The sequence below is a fragment of the Talpa europaea genome, assembly GCF_964194135.1.
Source record: "Talpa europaea genome assembly, chromosome: 6".
Lineage (NCBI taxonomy): Eukaryota > Metazoa > Chordata > Mammalia > Eulipotyphla > Talpidae > Talpa > Talpa europaea.
This window is the reverse complement of record NC_140072.1, coordinates 40,043,943-40,065,835: the sequence shown is the minus strand read 5'-3', so window position 1 is coordinate 40,065,835 and position 21,893 is coordinate 40,043,943. Positions and strand designations below refer to the sequence as shown.

Sequence of the window (21,893 nt, the reverse complement as noted above, 5' to 3'; positions counted from 1 at the left end):
CACATGTAAAGAAAGAATTTTAATAGGTAATTAACAAATTACCTATAATTAAAAATGGTTTACTTGATAATCCAAACTTACAATGGGGAATTTTCTAAGTGGTGATATAGGACAGAAGGTGATAGTAGGCATATTTATTAAGCCACCTCAAACCAAAAGTTTAAACTCAGCACTACGTTTAGTTTAAGAGGAAACTAGGGTAAGTAACTTGTCCAAGGTCACAAAGCTAGTAATTACTAGAGCCTCAACGCTTTTCTTTTTATCAAACCATGCTGTCCACCTAAGACATCCTGTTGTGGTGTCTTACATAATATTTTTAGGTTTTTTTTTTTAAGATAGAAGAAAAAGCACCCCAAATTCCCTCTGTGAGAAACAAACACATCACATCTTTGAACAAAGCTACAGTGCCAAGCCTGAAACCCAAAAATGGGTTACCTATACTAAGCAACTTTAGTTCAAAGTTATGGGCACCAAAACTGAACATTTTTCTTATGTGGGAGAAGTGGCCCTGATAAGAGGTGTAAACTGAATCACACTGAATGTCTTTCTCAGTGTGATCTGACTCAGTCTTTTGCCTCCACCAACTTCCCTGCTACACTTAGTCTGCCCACAGTGTTGGCCTGTGCTGGCAACCACCTGTAACCTGTAACTCAAGTGTCTGTCTGCAGGCCCACTCGCCCAATCATGCTAGAATTCTTGCAGGGCCAGAACTGTGTCTTCAATCTTTCTAGACCCCATATAGGATATGGTACCCACTGAAAAAAAAATTAAAGAATTATTTGCCAATATTTAGCCAGTCTGGTAACCAATGAGAACTAAGGAGTTACTACCAGATAATACCTCAGAGGGCACTGTATTTAAAAAAAAAAATCTATACAGTATTTTAATGTTTTAAGAATTAATATTTTAAGAAACCCACATGAATGTCTGAGATATACATAGAGGTGGTCATGAAACAGCTTGTGAGCTGAATTCAGCTTTCAAATTTGTCAAGATTTACCGAGCATTTGCTGTGTACCATGCACAAGTCAAATAATAGCGGGCGCCCCTATCTCACTGTAATAAAGCCCCTGAGAACGAGTCCCACCCTCAGAAAAGAGATGTTCAGACAGAAACATAAATCTTCAGGAAGTAAGCCAAGCAAAGCTGGCATGCGCTGGCAGGGAAGGCTGCACATAGCAAGAGTGACTTCCAGTTGTCTTCAAGTGGCCAAGATGAGACCTGACCATAGCAAGTTCCTAGGCTGCCATCAGGGAGGTCAGACTCCTTCCCCAACTCTTGATCCAGCACAGTCTTGCCATTAGAACAAGAAGAAAATGACAACTTTTCATTAGTCATTTAGTTGATTTAACTCAGTAAAGTACAATCTGTTGATGTATGATTATCAAGTATGTATAAGTTAAAAACTTTTATTTTCAAACATTCAATAGCTCTGAGGAGAAATCACCCTGTACCTAGGACATATCTTAAAGCCAGCTCTCTGAAGATACCCTGGGGTGGGGAGTAGGGGGGCAGGGAGGAAGAGACAGACAACTAACTGTTGCTTTATTATTAGTTTCTTTCAGGCCTAGGCCAAGTTCACTTTGTTAGATCTTTCTGCCCTCCTCTCTGCACACACACAGCCCCCTGCAAATTTCCCTCTGCCAACTGGTTACCTCTTTCCTCCCTTAACTGTCTGCAGATGCCCAAATGTCTATCTTACCTTTTCAAAAACTTTTCTTTTCAGAGTCTAATTAATGATGTTTTCAGGTCTTATCTACTATCTTTGAAAGTAACTTTCTGTGCTGATATGCTTCTACCCAGGCTACTGTTTTCAAGGTCTTGCAGCACACATTCTGCAGGGATCTAGAAACATATTTTCACACTCATCTGGTGAAGATTACCCATGTATCACTGTATAAAAACCACTCAAATAAAAAAAGTTGATACACTGCGAGTTTATCAAACAGAACCATGAAACTGAAAATCAAATATCTTCTTACAGAAGTAGCTGATATCTGCTATATGTTTACTTTCAAAGCAGTCTTTCACACACCACCGTAAGTAATACAACCATAAGTAATGCAACCATGTCTGCTTCCCCATCTTTCACAACTTGTTTGATGCTGAGTTCTACAGAGACAGCAAAAGATTCAGGTTAATCTACCTCTGCAAACAAGACCCTGGGAACATCACATTCCATTTTCCTTGTTGACTGAGAATTACTTTAATAGTGATACTGTAGTCTATATACAAATGTTTCCAGGAATGTGCTGCTGCTGTGAACTAGATGCATGAAATGTGAGACATCTTCTGAGAGTATCCATTTGGCAAAATTGTTTTTCTACTAAAATCTGCATGGAATGGAATGTAAAATTTGCATACATTATTAAAAACATCATCTTAAAGAAATGGCTACCACTTTGGGGTATGCTATAGGGGACATGAGGTTATTAAGAGCTGATCCTAGAGAAAGAATTTCCATGCTGTTTCTTTCTTCTCTAAAAGGGGGAAGATGTAAATAGAAAAGGAAGAAAAAATGTGGTAACAAGTACAGTCTTCTCTGTAAAGATTAAAAAATTTTAAGTAATTTCCTGAAAACTATATTAAGCATGTTTATGCCCAATTTATAACTGAAAAGTTCACAATCAAATGAAATTATTTGCTCCAAGGGCACACATGGCTACTAAACGATAAGTTAATATGTGATGAAAAGCCATCCATCTACAAAGACTTCAACTTGTCCATTAAGCAGGAATGAGGCTCAAGGCAAAAAACAGACAGGTGGAAGGAAGAACAGGGCTTGGCCAATCAGGGTCCAGGTACCAGGACAGTGGCCAGAGGATGACAACTCCCAGTCTTTTCTGCAACAATGACAAAGTGCTAAGTGCTTTAGTCAACTCCTTGCTGGTCTGTCATGGCGGGCACAGTTAACTTTCATTCAGGGATGTGCTACAGCAGCAAAGCAGAAAAAAGCAGCCACAGAAGGCTTTCTAAACAAACATCACTGATTTGACTGTATGCTCACCTTTAACTGTGCATGAGCATATAAAAGTCTCATTTGTTTTTAACACAGCTTATGGAGGGGATTCATAGTAAAAATTACTAATGTCTTTATTACAATCCTGAATTAGTATTTTTGCACACTGACTTCAAGCTTAAATAGTATTAAGAAAGACTGTATTAAAAAGATATAGTAAGCCCTCACTTAACGAAGTTGATTGGTTTTTAGAAATTGTGAATTTTAGCCAAATGATGTCTAACAAAACCAGGTCCTTGAATAAAGTTGTTTTTGTTCGATGTTGGCCATAACAAAACAACAGTGAAATAAACATTATTCAAGGACCTCCTGTACTTTAGAATTCCATTAACATTTATTTAGACATATGAGTAAGATGGGGCGTCAAATATAATACAAAGACAGCTGTACAAGCGAAACTGAAACCTAATCACTTAGAGTTGCTGTACAGAAATTATTCTGTCAATATTAAGTACACATAACCCTTCCCAAAGAATCTTGGATAAAGGTCAGGGAGAAAATTCTGGGTCTACAACACTGACATTTATTAAAGAGCACTCAAACTGTTGACAAGTTGGAGATGATACCGCTACAGGCCTGATAGGAAAAGAACATATTACACAAGAAGTGGCTAGCAGTTCTGCAAAATAAAAAGCAACAGCACAAGAAATTATATGTGATGAGGGGGATATGATGTTAAGGAAGGAAAAAAAAAATTGGCATATAAGGTAGACTGACATGTACCTAAAATTACAGCTGGGGCCAAAAATCAACTTCACAAGCTTGAGAAATTTCTGTACACTTCCAGATACCATGCGCTGAATGATTCTCAAATCATACCTTGTGAAGTAATCCATACAAATAAATATCTGAACTGCATCTGAAATTAAAATGAGCTACTGCTAAATACTACGTATGATAGAAAAGCTACATACAACACATTTTTAAAAAAGCGTTTGCTTACAGAGTTTCATTGTCTAATAATCTTTGTGTGTGTGTGTGTGTGCAGGTTAAGAAGATAATCCCCAATAGATCATTTCTCTGCACAAAAAAGGGAAAATATCATCGGAGGCAAAGGAGAAGGAGATTGAAAGCCATCTTTCTGTGACAGAATAATTTTCCCACCTCCTCCATGTCCATGCCTTAATTTTAGTAACCTATGATTATGTTAGGCCATAAGGCAAAAGGGAATTAAGGTTGTAATCAGCTGACTTTAAGATAAATGAGATTATTCTGGATCACTTGGATAGATCCAGAATTAGAGATCCACATGAAAAAAAAAAAAAAGGAATCTGGATTTGAATCTTGTGCCATATATAAAAATTAACTCAAAATGGATCATAGATCTAAATGGAATACCTAAAATGATAAAACTTATATAAGAAAACACATGAGAAAATCTTTGAGAACCTTGACTTAGGCAAGGATTTAGATATAATCCAAAAACATGATTTAAAAATAATTTGACAAATTGAACTAAATCAATTAAAAATTTCTCTTTTCCCAAAGTACACTGTTAAGAGAATAAAAATACAAATCATAGATACAGAGAAAACTTTGCAAACATATATCTGAAGGACTTAGAGACAGACCATACAAGGAACTCTCAAAACTCAATAAGGAAACAAATAATGCAATATAAAACACAGATAAAAGATCTGAAATGTCACTTCACCAAAGAAGATATATAGATGACAAACATGAAAAGATGCTCAGTACCATTATTCAATGGGGAAATACAAATTAAAATTACAACACATCACTATATACTTGTTAAAATGACTAAAAATAAAAACTGACCCTCTGACCATATTAAGTGTTGATATGGAGGCAGAGACTGGAACACTCATACTGCTGGTGGAAATATACAATGGTATAATCACTTTGGAAAACAGATCTCAATTTCTTAAAGTTAAACATATAACTATCACACGATCCAGATATTCCATTCCTAAGTATTTATCCAAGAGTAAATGAAATATATGTGAATACAAAGACTTGTACATTAATGTTCATGTAAGTTTTATTTGTAATAAATTGCCAAAAAGTGGGAAGTGCACATTTTCATCAACATGTGAATGGATAAACAATGGTATATTCATACACTGAATACTACTAAGCAATGAAAAGAAATAAACTTGATAAGAGAAGTTGGTTGAATCTCGAAGGGATTGCAACAATGAAATAAACAAATGTCCAAGTCATAGTCTCAAAACTGCACACACTGTATGATTTCATTTATATGGAGAAAACTACACTGAGGAATATAGATCACGGGTTTCCAGGGGATATAAGTGTGACAGAGAGTGTGACTACAATGAACAGAAGGAGGAGTTTCAGGGGGTAATGGAACTATTCTGTATCCTGATTGCAGTGGTGGTTACACAGATCTATACATGTATTAAATTTATAGAGCTGCATACACACAATAAGGCGATTTAAAAAAAGTATTAAGATAACATATTCTACACATACACACATCCACTGTCCCTCCCTTCTTGTTTTGTACCCTGCTGCTTTCATGTTAGAGTGCATTCAAGAAATCAATGAATATCAGATTCTAAAGACTCTCCTCATTTTTTAATAAGCACATACTAAAAATCCACTATGTGGAGATAATATAATTTATTTAACAACATATGGACACTTAGGCAGTTTCCAATTTCTTTGATACAATTATCATGTTATGAATAACCTGGTGTATATGTATTTGTATTATCAGAAGGGTATATTCAGGGTCAATTCCTCTGGTGTGGATTGCTAGATCGAAATTATAAACATGTATTTAGTTGTGTCAGACACTATGACAAATTTCTTTCCATTAAGGCTGTACGTTTTTGGGTAAATAAGAAGTAAGTATATTATCTAGGTTGTTTCCTTTATACAAAATGGGTATTTGTCAAATTTTAAATAAACTTTTAAATAATAGTCTTATTGAAATAAATTTCACACAACATACAATATGCCCACTTAAAACACACAACTGCATAGTTTTTAGTATATTAACAGTTTTACAATCATTACCATTACCTGATTCCAGAACGTTTTCAAAGAAAAAGGAAAGCCCAATCCTCTGAGCTGTTAGTCCCTACTTCTCCATTCTTTGGCCCTAGATAAATCTACTTTCTGTCTCTATTGATTTGAGACTCTGGATATTTCATTTAAATATTGTGTGTGTGTGTGTGTGTGTGTGTGTGGTGTCACTGACTTCATTTGTAACTGACTTCATTCACTTAGCATAATGTTTTTTCAAGGTTCATCTACATTTGTAGCATACATCAGTAGTTTACTCCTATTTATGGCTGAGTAATATTCCATGCTATTTACCCATTCATCAGTTAATGGAACATTTTAGTTGTTTCCACTTTTTGGCTATACGAAAAATACTTCCATGAACATTTCTAAACAAGTTTTTGCATGTACGTTTTCATTTCTTTTGGTATATATTGATACCTAGGATATTTGCTTTACCACTTAAACTTCCAGAAGGAAACTTCCAACACCTTACTTTTAGACTTCTGCCCTTCAGAACAATAAGAGAATAATGTGTGTTGTTTCAAGCCATGAAAGTTAAGATGAGAGAGGGAATATATCAATACAATAATGTCTAATGTTGACTTTTTCTACTTGATAGATTACCAAACTTTTTCATTTGTTTCATCTTTACAACAACACGAATGTTTTGTTTAATTAAAATTTTTTCCCCAAACCAACTGCTAAGCTGTATGCACAGAAAGAATGATTTATTATACTGTCTCATTTTACTGGATATTAAAATCATGTATTATACTATCACAAATGAGCACCCCATAGCTCTACTGGCAGCCACAGAATTGTAGCTAAGAACAAGGACTGTCACCCCACTTGCATTTAATATGAGGATTAAATGAGACAGGCATGCAAAGCAATTAGCATAACATTTGCTTGACACAAAGAAGGCACTTAATAAATATTAGCCATCATCAAGAACTTAGGCTTTGCCAATTATAGGCAAGCTCTAGTTATATCATATATTGCTGAAAACGGTAAAAAAAAAATCAACTTCACATAAATATTACCATTTCAGAAATACCTTTTCTTCATTCTGGTTCATCTTTAGTTGGCTACAGTTTACTGCTTCTCCTACCAATACAGAACTGAATGTATTGAACCCCTTAAAAGAAGATGACCAGTCCTTAACCTCCAAAAGTTCATGATCCTATATAAGTATAAATACACCAAGTGCAGTTAAAAGGAACTGACAGTATTCAGAAATTATTTTCTATTTACAAGATTCTCTAAGAGTCCAATGAAATTAGATCTAATTCCCAGTTTGTTTCTTCCTTTGCACATCATTCTCTTTCAACATGATTCTCAGTAATCTGTTTTTGCATCCCGCCATAACCCAAGAGAAGTTTCCAGTATAGTGAGGTAAACCTTTAAATATGAAATAACTCTACTACAACTGAAACATAGCTTCTGCTGCACCAGCTCCAAAAAGAGAAATTATCTCTTGGTACTGTTAGCCACTGTTTCATTTCCCACTCGTTAATCAAGAAGCAATGCTTCAGATGCTATCATGTCACCAACTCTTTGAGGCATTTTGCAAAATGATCCAGTTTGAAAAGCACACTGCCTCTCTCGTACATTGCTCTACCAATAATTTTATTGGGAATAACAAGCCATATCTCAACTAAAATATAAATACAGTTAAATTAAGAGAGCACCTTTGTATGAGAAATAGTTCCTGAGAAAATCTTCTGCTTCCAATTTAATCATTCCAAAAAGAGAAAATCCAGGAAAGACCCTTGCCATACTATGAATACAAACTGCTAATTAATTTGTTATCAACAGAGTTGGCTGAGCCTATTTCTCAAACTTTATCACTGAGACAGTTTCTCTAGTGCATGCTTTGAAATGCTATAGCTATGTAGAAAATGTAATACTATAGCTATGTAGAAAAATGTAATGTAAAATGTAAAACGTAATACTAATTGTAAAATGTAAAATACTGATAAACACATGCAATTTGCAGCAACATGGATGGCACTGGAAGGGATCATGCTCAGCGAAATAAGCCAAAAAGAAAAAGAAAAATATCGGATGGTCTCACTCATAGCAGGAATTTAGAAAACTTAAATAAGGGACCAGGAAAATGAATAACTATAAGAAAGTGAAAATCAAAATCAACAAAAAACTATGAACCAGAAACACTTTTTGGGGGGGTGGGGGCCGGGAGGGGAGGGATTGGGGTCAGAATGGGGGGTTTGCAATTGTATGGGGGAATATAAGAATAAAATTTATTATTTAAAAAAAAATGTAAAATACTAATTATAAAATGTAATAAATTTTACTAATGTAAAATGTAATACTACAGGGCCTCCCAGGTGGCGCAGCAGGTTGAGCGCAGTGCTGTGAAGCTGTCTGCAGCCTCCGTGGTGCCGGTTCGATTCCCGGCCGGCCAGGGAGAGTCCCACATGGTGGAGCAGACCTCTCCTGTCTCGCCCACTGCTCCCCTCAGCAGGGTATTATAGTCCTTCTGCCTGTTCTGCTCCCTGTTCTGTCTCTGGTGAATCCTCTCACCCTCCTGCGCCTCTGTCCTGTACCCTAGTGCCTGTAAAAATAAATAAATCTTTTATAAAAAAAGTAATACTATAGCTATGTAGAAAAAAAATTAGTTCTTTAGAACCAAGATATCAAACCATTTTACAATCATTACTGACTTAGAAAATAGCCATAAGTTGTTTAACTAAAGTGGGCTTAAATTACATTCATTTTATAGGTAAATAATCTGAGGAAATACTTCAAGCATGCAGAAATTTTGTTTCAAATACAAAGTATATTTCTCTTTTTAAAAACAAAACTAGGGAGGTGGGGGACAGAGAAAGGAGGGATTGGGGTCAAAATAGGGGGGTTGCAATTGTATGGGGAATATAAAAATAAAAGAAAAAAATATAAAATAAAAACAAAACTATATGTTCACAACTTTTAACATACAATGGTTGAAATCATTTGCTTGAAAAAACAGGTATGACTTACAATAGAAAGTAGAATAAATATCCAGGAATAAATCTAATAATCAAGAAGGTGAAAGACATGTATGCTAAAAACCACAAAAGGAACTTAAAGAAGAAACAAATAAAAAGAAAGATGTTCCATGTTCATGGATAAGGAGACTTACATTGTTAAAATGTCAATTCTACCCAACGCAATCTACAGGTTCAATGCAATTCCTATCAAAACTACAATAGCATTTTTTGCATAAGTAGAAAAATCTTTCCTAAATTCCCTATGGAGTCACAACGGACCCCAAATAGCCAAAACAATCTTGAAAGAAAAAAGTGAAATCGGAGGTTTCACACATCCTAATTTCAAAACTTATAACAAAACAACAGCAATCAAAACAATGTGGGACTGGAATAAAGAATGCTAATGGAATAGAATAGAAAGTACCGAAATAAACTATCACATATATAACTACCTGAAAATATATAAAAATCTCCTACAAGTCAACAACAAAAGTAACCCAATTAAAAAAATGGGTGGACTTGGAAAAAACAAACAAAAAACATAAGTGGCTGATAATCATATAAAAAGATGTTCAACGTCACTTATTATTACGGAAATACAAATCAAAAGCACAGTAGGCTATCACCTCATATCCATTAGGATGATTACTGTAATTTAAAAAGCAAAATAACAAGTGTTGCAAGGATGTAGAGAAATGGAACCTTTGTGCACTGTTGGTAGGATTGTAAATGGTGCAGCTGCTATGGAAAATAGTGTGGCAGTTGCTCAAGAAAGTAAAAATAGAACTACCACATATATGATCCAGCAATCCCCAGCAATCTGACTTCTGGTTATGTTCTCAGAAGAATTAAGAGCATAATCTCAAAGAGACATTTGCAGACCCAAGTCATAACAGTATTATTTACAATAGCCAAGAAGTGGAAGCAACTCAAATGTTTACTGATGGATAAAGGGATAAAGAAAATGGGGGAATGGTATATACATAAAATATTATTCAGTCTTAAAAAACTAAGAAATCTTGTCACATACTAAAACAAGACGAACCTTGAGAATATTATGCTAAGTGAAATAAGTCAGTTACAAAAGACAACTCCAACATGATTCTCCTAATGATATATCTAAAGCTGTTAAATTCACAAAAACATAAAGTTGAATAATGGCTGCAAGGGGGTGCTGTGGAGAGAGAGATGGGGAGTTGCTGGTGAATGGGGTACAGAGTTTCAGTTTTGCAAGATGAAAAGGTTCTGGAGATCTGTTACATAACAAATGTGAACTTTACATTTAAAAGTGATTCAGAAGATAAATTGTATGTGACTTTTACAATCATATAGAAATTAAAGAACAAACAAGTAAAGCAGGCTTGACAACATATGACAGGCCATGTCAAAGAAACTCTTAGACTTAATCTGGGCATTTTTCAGACTTTTGCCTTAAGTGCTATATGTAACAAAATGAATCAAAAAGTTATGGCTTTTTTCTTTCATCTGTGGTTTCAAAGCAGTTACACAGGAAGGAATGAAAGAAAAGCTTATCTAGTACTACAGATGAAACTAATTACCACCCAATCCAAAAACACCTTCACAAGAAAGAACAAAGCACCAGAAATGAATTTCTTCTGTAGCTGCTGGGTCGTGAATGAATGTCTGAAAGAGATTTTCTTACTTCAAAAACTTATGCGACTACCAGGCCTTGGATTATCTCCAATTCTTTCAATCCAGGGCCAGTTTATGAAAATTTTTCGCATATCTAGACTATTTCCTAAATCGTGACACCAATGTAGAACTAAGGACTATCCTCAGAATTCAATATAGCTTAATCTTAACCCAAGCAATAAACCAGATACCTAAATAATTAAGGCCAAGAGTATCTTCTAATACCAAATATCTGTTCCCAGGATTATTCACTGATGGGTTTCCTTTTAAGTATGTCAGTGATTCAAAATGGCCAAAGAACATTTTTTAAAATCAAATTTTATTGATTGCCATTCATCTACTAAACTATATAATTTGAGGAATACAACTTCACACTGCAACATGTGTACATGCTTCACTCACCCTCCACCTAAGTTCCAGTGCTAACATAGCATTTTGATGGTTAACAAGTCAGTAGAAAGTAAGATGGATGTTTAGGACTTTTTTTTTTTAAGTACACTTCACTTACATACTTCATACTTTGATTTTTCATGAGCAGGGGAGTTTGCTCTTTCTCTAACTGGTATATAATTCCACAAAATCAATGAACGTAGTACTCATTCAGGAAATATAGCTTGGATGTAGGGACAGATGGCATGGAATGGAATCCTGGTTCAGCACGCACTAGCTCTGTAGCCTTGGGAATATTCCTTAAATTCTCTGTGCCTGTTTCATGATATAAATTGGGGATTTCTGAGGATCTGAAATTTTAAAATCCAAAAGCAACAAAAGTGATAGTTTAGATAAAACAAATCACTTGTTTTAGTTATAAGGGCAGGCAAAATGTAGGGAAGAAGACAGTGGTGTTACACTATGTCCCAGTGACACCTGCATCCAAGTTCAGTTATACTTGTACTCTTGACTCTCAACCCAGGTCTCCAGTATGAAAAGGGGTGAATAAGATCAATTCAACAACCCTTTTTTAAAAAGGAATGTTTGTTAGTACCTACTGTAGATGTTGACAGTCGTTCTATCCAACAGAAATCCCAGTTTGGGTGAAGATAAAGAGTTAAATATGACTAAGAGTAAAAATGAATGACATGATTAACAAAGACAATGCAGATTCAGAGGGAATTGCTGGGCTGAATAGAAACGGATAAAGTTGGGAGATGAGAGTCTAATATCATGCCCAGGTTGGAGGCAAGAAATTATGGGAAGGCTGACCAAGAAAGTCAGCAGGCATTGATGCCACTTAGTATAGGGTCAAAAATGAGACTAATGTGGCAGAGAAATAATTATAGCATTAATAAAAACTGGAAAACTAGTGGTGAAGTGAGAATTCTATTCTGGACATGTGTAATAAGCATGTTTTGTTGGTTAGACATGCATATGTAGGAAGTCATCCAATGGGCAGCTGGAGAGGAGTGGCTGACAAACTAGGGCAGGATGATAACCAAGAAGTACAAAGTCACAGAAACTAAGGGAGAAAAGTTCCAAGAAGCAGCTATCAAAAGTGCCTGCTGCTCTTACAGCAGATAGAAAAAAGGCCTTCCATTTGACAAGGCCAATCAAAAAGCTCAAGTCACATGCAAACGAAGAATTTCTAAAATATCTAGCACCCTGCAATGATTTAAACTTTCCCTAAAACAAGTTTGGCTTGTTATTACTGTGGATGTTAACAAATTAGATGATTTTACAGGTACTCCCCACAGCTGATCTTCGTGGCTGATATCTATGAGGACTGATTATAAGGATCATAAAGAGGAGGAAAGTCATTAGGAAGAGAAAGAGAGGACACACTTGTTTCAACTATAGAACGCCAATGCTCTTGGCAGTAGCAAACAGCTTTTAGTAAAACCAAGCAACAAAATTTCATTAGTGAAGAAACTTTAATGAGGTAATATGCTGCTTAATAGTTTCTAAATTAATGAATGGCCACTCTAGTCTCATACAAAGGATTAAAATACCTCCTGAAAAATTCACTTTTAAAAATACTTTTTCATTGTAAAGTAATAATTTGATTAGGTAAAAGTAAACTAATATTAATCAATTCTATTACCTTAAGACAAATCACCTAATCAAATTCATTTTTATCATTTTTCTTCTGGCCTTTATTCCTAAGTATTTTTTTCATATGCTTTGTAGATAAACACTTTTGTCCCTTCTTCTGCACTTTGTAACAAATACAGCTTAAAACAAAAATTTGTGCATAAAACTCAAGTTATCTGGCAAAACAAATGTTAAAATCCTACAAAAAACTGTCAAACTTTGCCCTTCCATAGTCAATTAATGGCAATAAATGTGATACTGAAATTTAAATTATCACAACTAAGATTTATAATTTTGAAAAATTTATCAAAGTTTATATTTACTAGATACATAAAATGCAGTTTTTTATTTACAATAAATTAAAAGACACCAAGCGTTTCAAAAAATCATTTCACAATGAAGCAATTTTATAACATCCATGATGTATTTTAAAAAGATCTTATTTGCTGGTCATAATGGATTGAATTATACATTAAAATACAACTAAAATTATACATTTAATATATAAACAAATATTTTCACTATATATTTTTACTATACAGTTTTAATGTATTTTCACTACACACACCTATTTTCATTATTTTCAATATCTAAAATCTTAGTTTCAAGAAAAATCTTGACACCGGTCCAAAATGAGCAAGTTATTTGTAAGATTTACAGTAATTTGTACTTCACAAACTATAAAGCAAATGTTCTCAAAGGTTTCTTTTCTTTGGACTAGCAATCGCACACACAGAGAGATCAGTTATGATATAGTAATATTTAGACATTAAGATGTTAAAACAAAGAATAGAATATGCTTCTGACTTAAGAAAATTAACATCTAATCACAAAACTGCATTAGGTAATCTAGTTATTTCTGCTGCTTCTCTTCAGTAGACAATTGAGTGTTATTTTGTTTTGAAGATTCTCCAGTGAAATTCTGCTGCCACAAAGGAAAACTATGTAAACATACAAAATATCCAGAGAAACATAATTAAAATTGCAGGTAAATCTTAATTTTGAAAAATTAAACCAGTTTATAGTACTAAAATAAACACAAAAAAATCCTCAGGGATTGTTCTCAGATGTCTTCAGAAATCTGCACAGACTTGCTGAGAAAACACAACAGCACCCTTTGGGGGCAAATGCTATATTTGCGCCCCCTCAAATGCCAAACTCATATCATAATCATGTAAAGAAATCCACCTCATTTTTTCCTATTTACTCAAAAACAACAACAACAAACTAATACTATAATGGGATAGGCGAGAAGGCTGAAAGCATAGGCCAATTTTTGTAGCTATCTCCAGGAACACTTGCTTAGAACCAGATCAATTTATGATAGGTAGAAGTTCTGTATTAATATACTAAGCACCAATATAACTCCTTTTTTAAACTTGATGTACCATTGGTTTACAATACTGTCTATATCTTGACTAGCTACTTTGTACAAATTGTTGCTACAGATACAACATGGGCCACAAAAGATGTCTAATGCTGCCAGGACCACTGGTAATTCAACCACATCTTTCCATACTTTACTCTCTGGCAGCTATTCTCCTATCTGGCCCTTTCACTCAAGAATATTGGAGAACCACTCAAATTTATAAACTATACAAATGGGAAATTAGCAAATACAAGTTAGGCTGACAATTCTCAAGCAAGGAATTTATTTACTTGACTATACATGGAGAATTAACATATAAAATGGCCATTGCAAAAGGACAATACAAACTTAGTGTTTTACTAGACTAAATCATTGTTTTATTCCCTGTGCCAATGCCCCATGAAGATAGTAATTCACTCATACAAATGTTAAGTACCTACTCTCTGGCTTGCATTGTGCAAAGTAAGCAAAGAAACAAAAAAGTAAGGGCACAATACCTGCCAAGAACTACTGTAAGCTCAAGAAGACATACCCATTATTGAACTATTTTAGGTTTACTGGACACCAACTACATGCCAGACTGTGCTGGGCACCAAAGACACACAAAAGGACACTCAACTAAATGCACGTCTGTAACCAATGATGAAATGTGACAGATTTGATTAGCCCTAAAGCAACAATATTTTATTCTGGAAACAGTCTTGCTTGTTATTTCCACCTATGTTAACCCTAATGAAAGTTGTTTAGAGAGTTAAATTAGGGATGTAATGTATTGAACAAAAACAAACAGTAAACTGAAGCACAACAGCACTTTAACACAAATTTGATTTGTATTTGCTGTTGCCTTCAACAATAAAAAACTAGTAACTTTAGTCCTGTAATAGAACCCAAATGTTACTGTGGCAAGGATCGTATTCTTGTAGTGGCAGTTTACTGTGAAAAAAGGAACTAAAAAGTAACAAGTTTGCTTAACTTTTAAAGAACCATTCACTTTCAGCGATTTCTTCACTACTAAAACTGTGACCACTCATTTCCCTAGGCTCAAAAACAGGTAGTGCCTACAAAATTACACAGATTTGGTGTTCTAAGTTACAAAACAATTTTTAACCCTGTAAAGAGGTTCCAGTTTTACAGTCATTCAATACTGATGAGAGATTTTAAATAGGGTCAAGTCTCTAACTCTCAAATACAAAGGTTTACAAACCAGCAACTTGACATTTATTTTTAGTTTTTCGTACTAAAGATAATGGTAACCAATCAGGTATCTTAAGTTAAAAAAAATGTAAACAGACTTTCAATTGCTTATCAGAGAAATAAGTAGAACTGCAGTTAGGGTGGATAAGAAGCTCAACAATCATCAATTCGGCACAGTGACACCGGAGGGAAGCTTAAGAAAAACCCACCATTCCCCTTGAAGAAATGTTTGAATATACTCAAAGTAAGATCCTTTAAGCTGTGTTCCGAAGCCTGTTTTTCCACCAGTCTCGCTATTTTTACTACATTTTAAAGTGAACTCTGTTTGCATGCCGTTATTAAAACCGCAACCAAGCAAGTGGCAAAGGGTCCTAAAATTTGCCTATTAACAGCAATCAAGTCTAAAAAAAAAATGCCCCTTCGACACGGTGAGCCGAGTGGCAAGAACAGACAAGCACTCAGGAAGTTTTGAAATGGCAGTGACAGACGGCAAGAGGAAGGAATCACGGAGAACAAGAGCAACTCCGTGCGGTCCACACCGCGAGTTGGCAGCCGAACTGCAAGTTCGCGACTCGGGACCCGACTCCCCCAAGCAACTTCGGGCCGGCCCGAGCCTCGCGCCCCGCCGCCCCCCATCCCCGCGCCGCGGCCCTTCCTCCCCGGCCGCAGCCCGGCCGCGGCCTCCGCGAGGGCGCGGTGACAGCCGCGGGCCGGGGCCGGGGCCGGGGCCGGGGCCGGGCGAGCCGGCCGCTGACACTCACCTTCCTTCTCGGCCCGCGCCGCGGCCACGACGAGGGTCATCACCAGGTGCAGCGCTCCCAGGAGGCCCCCGGCCGCGCTCCGCGAACCCCCGCCGCGGCCGGCCGCGGGCTCCAGACCGGCCCCGGCGGACGTGGAAGCGGCGGCGGCTCCTGCTGCTGCTCCTCCGGGCCGCTTCCCCATCCCTGCCGGCCGCGGGCCGCCGCACTGGAAGCCCGGCGCGGCCCTGCTCGGCAAGGCGGCGGCGGCGCGGGAGCCGTGGTCCGGGCTGCGGCCGCGGCGCCGGGGACGAGAGCGCTTCCGTGCCCAGGGCGCGGACTCCGGCGTGTGTCTTGAGTCCGTGCGTGCGTGTGAGCGAGAGTGTCAGTCACGGCCTCGGTCTCGGCATCGCCTGCGAGGAGTCGAAGCGGAGAGGCCGCGGGTCAAGCAAGGCGGGCGGCCATACTGGAAGCGGGCACGGGCCGCGGGCTCTGGGCGCTGGCCTGCGAGGGGAGGGGCGCGGCCCTGGGCGCCGCCCCCGCCGTGCCGTCAGCGGGGCGGTCAGTCTGTCCGCCCCACGCAGTCCCGGGGCGCGAACTCCTCGTCCTGCTCCCTGGGGCCCACGGCTTTTCCGGCCGGGAGGCGCGGGGGCAGCACAACCCAGCCCGTCAGTGCTGCCCCCCAGGGAAGGAGGAGGAGGCCGGCCTGGCCCGGCTGCCAGGACTTATGATGGCGGCTCAGGCTTCGCGGAGGCAGTGACCGCGATCACGTGGAGACCGGGGAGGCCTTGCCGCGCAGCCGCGTGGCGCGTGGGCGGGGCCGGGGAGGGACTGCGGGGTGCTAGGTGGACCCCACCGCGCCTGGGACGACGAGACGAGCCTCCGCGTCCCCGGTGCTGCAATGCGAGAGCCGTCCTCGGGACTGGGTGCGCTTGCGGACCTCGAGACCCGGAGCGGAAAAATCCATCCCAGAGACTTGGGCTCGCACCTCCGCCTCTCGGCCGCCTCGAGAATACCCCGGCCTGATTCAGTTCCTGGTGTCCCTTCCTTGAGGCAGGGCCTGCTCTGTTCATCTTTGTTTGCTTGGACACGTAGTGCTCAGGAGTTCTTCGTGAAATCCTCGTGCCCTTAGAATTGTGTCCATTTTACTGCAGAAAAACCTTGTGCTGTGCGTTGTAAAGCTGGCGTTACCCTGGAAGCAGAGGGTACATTATTGCTCTTTAGAAAAGTCCAGTGGCCATGCTGACTGTCTTGGCTTGGAGTGTTTCTTAAGACGTTTCTGCTAACGTTATCTCCTTCAAGGCCCAAATCAAACGCTACTCCTTTGGTTTCCTTCACGGGGCCATCTCATGCCTTTTAGCTGCCCTTTCATCCTACGTTGAGGATGTGTGTGACTTATTTTTAATTTTTATTGAACATTAAGTGATGATGCCACTGGAACTGAGTAAAACTTAGGAAGGGTGATTTTCCCAAGAAAGATCACAGCGCTGCTTCCAAAAGAGCAGTATGGAAGCTGGACACGTGAAAACACAGAGATCCAACATAACACTGAGTGATCATTTTGAATATCAAGTATAGTGCTAGGTTTTTTAATCCAGAAATGTTCTGTACGCCTGCTGTTCTCTACCAAACTTCATTTAAGTTCCTAGAGGGAGTCCTTTTCTCATTTAACCATTTACCTTCCAGCCCAGAGCCACTTACTTATACTCAGCAGCATTTGTTGAGTAAAGGGATGAACTTGAAAAGCCAACTACACCCCGACCCTCCAAACATTAGAACAAAGGAAATTCAGATTTCAGAAAAACTTACCAAAGGAACTCAAAGTACTACTCCATCAAGTAGTCTTTTTTGTTAAGCAAGCGCTTAATTTTATTTTGTTTATGAATTACTATATTTTAAAATGCCCACACCATGATTTTGAAAAAGCTTTATTTTAGTATTAAAACTGAGATATCGATTTTGTTCTTGATCTAATGAAATTGGAATGATTCTAAGTTGGCTTTTCCATATTTATATATGCCTAAGCAAGAGATTTCTGGAAGACTTTTTAACTCACTGAAGAAAACAAGCCCAAGGATAAGTAAGTGAGTGCCTTAGCTGTGTCAAACAAAGCTTACCTTCCAAAGTGCAGCATGGACTTAGCAGCCCTTCCCCCATTACCATGTTCAGAGCATACAAGCCTCTCCAACCATAAAATGCTCAGATTTTCTTACACAGGAATCAACCTCATCCTCTGATTAGCCTGAGGCTCAGGAACCCCATGGGAAATAACTTGCATATGTCTATAATTGGAGCTTAGACATATACAGACATGTTTGATGGAGGCTGATTTCCCATAAAGGTAATGAAACTTAAACTTTAGGGCCTTTCTCTTGCACAAGTACCTTCCAAGCCTCTGTACCTAATCGTACACTTATTAGCTTGTATTCTTCTTAAAGGCCCCCTCATAATTTTGTAAAATTTTAGGGCCCACTATACCTGAACCTCCCCAGTGCTTGAATGACATTAGTGGCAGCGGGAGGGATGATGATGGAAGTTCATTCCCAGGAGAGGACAATGAACTGCAGGCAGGGAGGATAATAATAAGAAGGGACTCTTACTAGACAGCTTGGTGAAGTGTATGTTTGAGAGCAACCAAAGTTGAAACAACACCCGTGGGACTTGCAAAAGAGAAATCTGTGAGTTAAAACGGAAGGAACTATCACCAAGGACCCTTGTGAAATTCTGATTAGCTGTGATCAACTGAGTAGCTTCTGAAAATTAAGGAGTTTGGGGCATTTGGCAGGCTATTTAACTAGCAGAATGAGGGAAAACCTGATAAACCAGTGGTTCTCAAAGCATCATCTCCAGACTACCACCAGCAGCAGTCTGTATCTGGGAACTTGTTAGAAATGCAAATTTGCAGTCCACATTCTCAGACCTGAGAAATCAGAAACTCTGGCTTGAGGTGCAGCAATCTGTTTAAACAAGCCATTTGGCTGATTCAACTATCCACTAATTTCGAAGATTGTTGCACAAAATTGATATATGCCTGGAACTACAAGCTTTGGAAATTACTGCTTTCCCCTCTACCCAGTTTTACTAGTAAACCACTATTGGAAGCAGAATTAAAAGGGACTCAGACAAAATTGGGTTTAAATCCCAGAGCTGCCTTTTCTGATTGGAGTTTCCTTAGCTATAAAATAGTATCTACAAAATTGGGGGAGATAAAGCAAGATATGTTTATTTGACATATAGAATAGTGCCTGACAAATAGTAGGAGATGGCTAGAATTTGCTATCATTGAGAATCTGCTCTTTCCATAAAAACATTTTAGGAGGCAACCAAAGGGGAAAGTCCCAAAGCGCGTTGATTTTTGTCCCCAATTCATTTCACAGAATATTTGAGTGGGCTTACAAGAAAACTCTTATTAACAAATACAGATATAAATTAAAATTTGGGAGTCCCAGAGCTCCAATTCCTGGGTGAATGCACATGGTATCCTCGTGTTCATCTCTACTCTTTCAAGTCTTAACTTTATGACATTAGCCAGACCTCACTGGCTCACTCTACTGCTGTTGCTACTCAGGCATTGAATAGACATCTTACACTCACATGAACTCCTAATCGTCATCCTAAACCTGCTCCCCCTGCAGATTTTCCTATCTCTAGGGCACCACCAACCACCCACTTGCCTAGGAGTGAGTCTGCATCATCTCTAAATAATCATATGTCCAGAGCCTAACTGCTTCTCACCACCCAGGTGGTATATTCTAGTAAGAGTCCTGTCATCTTCTCCCTGGATTTCTACAAGGACTTTCTAACAGATTTCCCAGTGTCCAACTGTGAAAAGAAAATTTTCCATTTACAGCACTCGCCTAGGTGATATCAAAGTGGAATGCTCAACTGTTTAAAACCAACTGATAAAGCCCTGATAAAGGACTGTGAACTCTGGGTGACGTCTAGGCCAATTAAACCTAACTGAACACTTGTTCCTGTCTAGTGAACAAAGGGACTTGTTCTATCCAACTCTGTTCCTTCCTCTCCAGTGTGCTGCCTTTCCTAACCACCAGGAATCGCCTTCCTTCTTTTTTTAACATTTAAAAATAGTCTTACTTTTCCCAGCTCATGAATTACTCGGTGAACTATTTCTCTGGTATTTTTTTCTTGCCGAGCAAGTATATAAAACTTAGCTTTGACTTTTCTTAAATCCAGATAATCTTCAATTTTTGACATAAATTTGCAGTTGTAGTCCATTGTCTACCTCAGCAACTAGAATAACACTTTTGTACTTTTTATTGCGGTAATGTTGGTTTACATCAATGCTTGGATTTTGGAAGTATAGGATACCCCTCTTTTGCTCCTGTTACTATAGTGTTCCCAACACCAAAGCACCCTTAGTCTACTACCCATAGTCCATTGTGCTCCCTCCCCACTATGTACTGGCCCTTCCTCCCTCCTCTCCCCCCTGCATGTTTCAGTCTGTAGGCTGCTTTCAAGGGCTCTTTTTTGAATTTGACTATATCTGACCCTTTGTCTGGTTTCTTTATATTCCACAGATAAGTGACACCATCCAGTCTGTGTTTCTCCTTCTGACATTTTGCTTAGCATAATTCTTTCCAGCTCCACCCATGCTGGAGTTCATCTTTTCTTTTTGATCACTGAATAGTATTCCATTGTGTACGTGCACCACATCTTCTTGATCTGCTTGTCTGTTTTTGGGCATTTAGCCAATTTTCATAGTTTGGCTATTGTAAATATGGCTGTAATTAAAATGGGAGTACAAGTTTCCCTTTGAATTAGTGTATTTGTGTTCTTTGGATAGATGCAAAGTATTGAAATTGCTGGGCCACAAGGTAAATCCATTTTTAATCTTACAAGAAACCTCCATACTGCTTTCATTAGGGACTGAACAAGTTTATATTCCCACCAACAGTGTAAAAGTGTGCCTTTTCCTCCACATTCTCTCCAGTTCTGATTATTTGTGGTCTTTTTGATAGGAGCCAGTCTCACTGGTGTGAAGTGGTACTGATTGTGGTTTTTATTTGCATTTCCCTGATGATAAGCGATGAACATTTTTTCATGTGCCCATTAGTCATCTGTATCTCTTATTTTGAGAATTACCTATTTAACTTTCTCCCCATTTTTTTGGTTGGGTTATTTGTTTTCTTTTTGCTTAATTATATGAGTTCTTTGCAGATCTTTGACATCAGCCCCTTGTCAGATGTATGGTGTGTAAATATTTTTTCCCATTCAGCTGGATATCTTTTTGTCTAAGTTATGCTTTCTTTTGCTGTGCAAAAGCTTTTTGCTTTACTGTAGTCCCAGTTGTTTATATTCTCTTTTGTATTCCTTGCTGTTGGGGATGAATCCCTAAAGATATCACTGAAGCTAATGCCATGAAGTATTTTTCCTGTTACCTTCTATGTATTTTACAGTTTCAGGTCTTACATCCAAATCTTTTATATATTTTGAGTTGATATTTGCATATGGTGTGAGGTATTCTTTTCTGTTGTTCAGTTGTGTAAATTAAAGACTTAGCTATAATACCTGAAACCATAAAACACAGAGATGCATTCAGGGACACAACTCCAATAACAAGGAAAATAAAAACAAGAATAAACAAATGGTACTACATCAAACTAAAAAGCTTTGGTAACTCAAAAGAAACCACAACAAAAAAATGGCAACCTATGGACTGGGAGAAGATATTTGCTCATCACACATTGGACAAGGGGTTTATTTCCAAAATATATAACTCACACACACATACAGCTGAACAACAGAATAACAACCCAATCAAAAATGGGCAGAAGACCTAAATAGACACTTTCCCAAAGAATATATTCAGATGGTCTATAGGCACATGAAAAAACATCACTTATAAAAAGGGAAATGCAGAAAAATGATGTAAGAATTATATAAAA

The 21,893-nt window shown here is 38.1% G+C and overlaps 1 protein-coding gene across 1 annotated transcript in view; it reads right to left on the bottom strand.

The window, feature by feature from the left end:
• The window catches only part of TMEM131 (transmembrane protein 131), a gene marked incomplete at both ends in the record, with an annotated part of 137,563 nt that extends 121,371 nt beyond the window's left edge, over positions 1-16,192 (bottom strand). The window contains one exon of the mRNA XM_084235665.1: positions 16,012-16,192. Coding sequence (XP_084091791.1) covers positions 16,012-16,192 — 181 coding nt within the window. The remainder of the gene's footprint in view (positions 1-16,011) is intronic.
• Between the last annotated feature and the right edge of the window lie 5,701 nt (positions 16,193-21,893).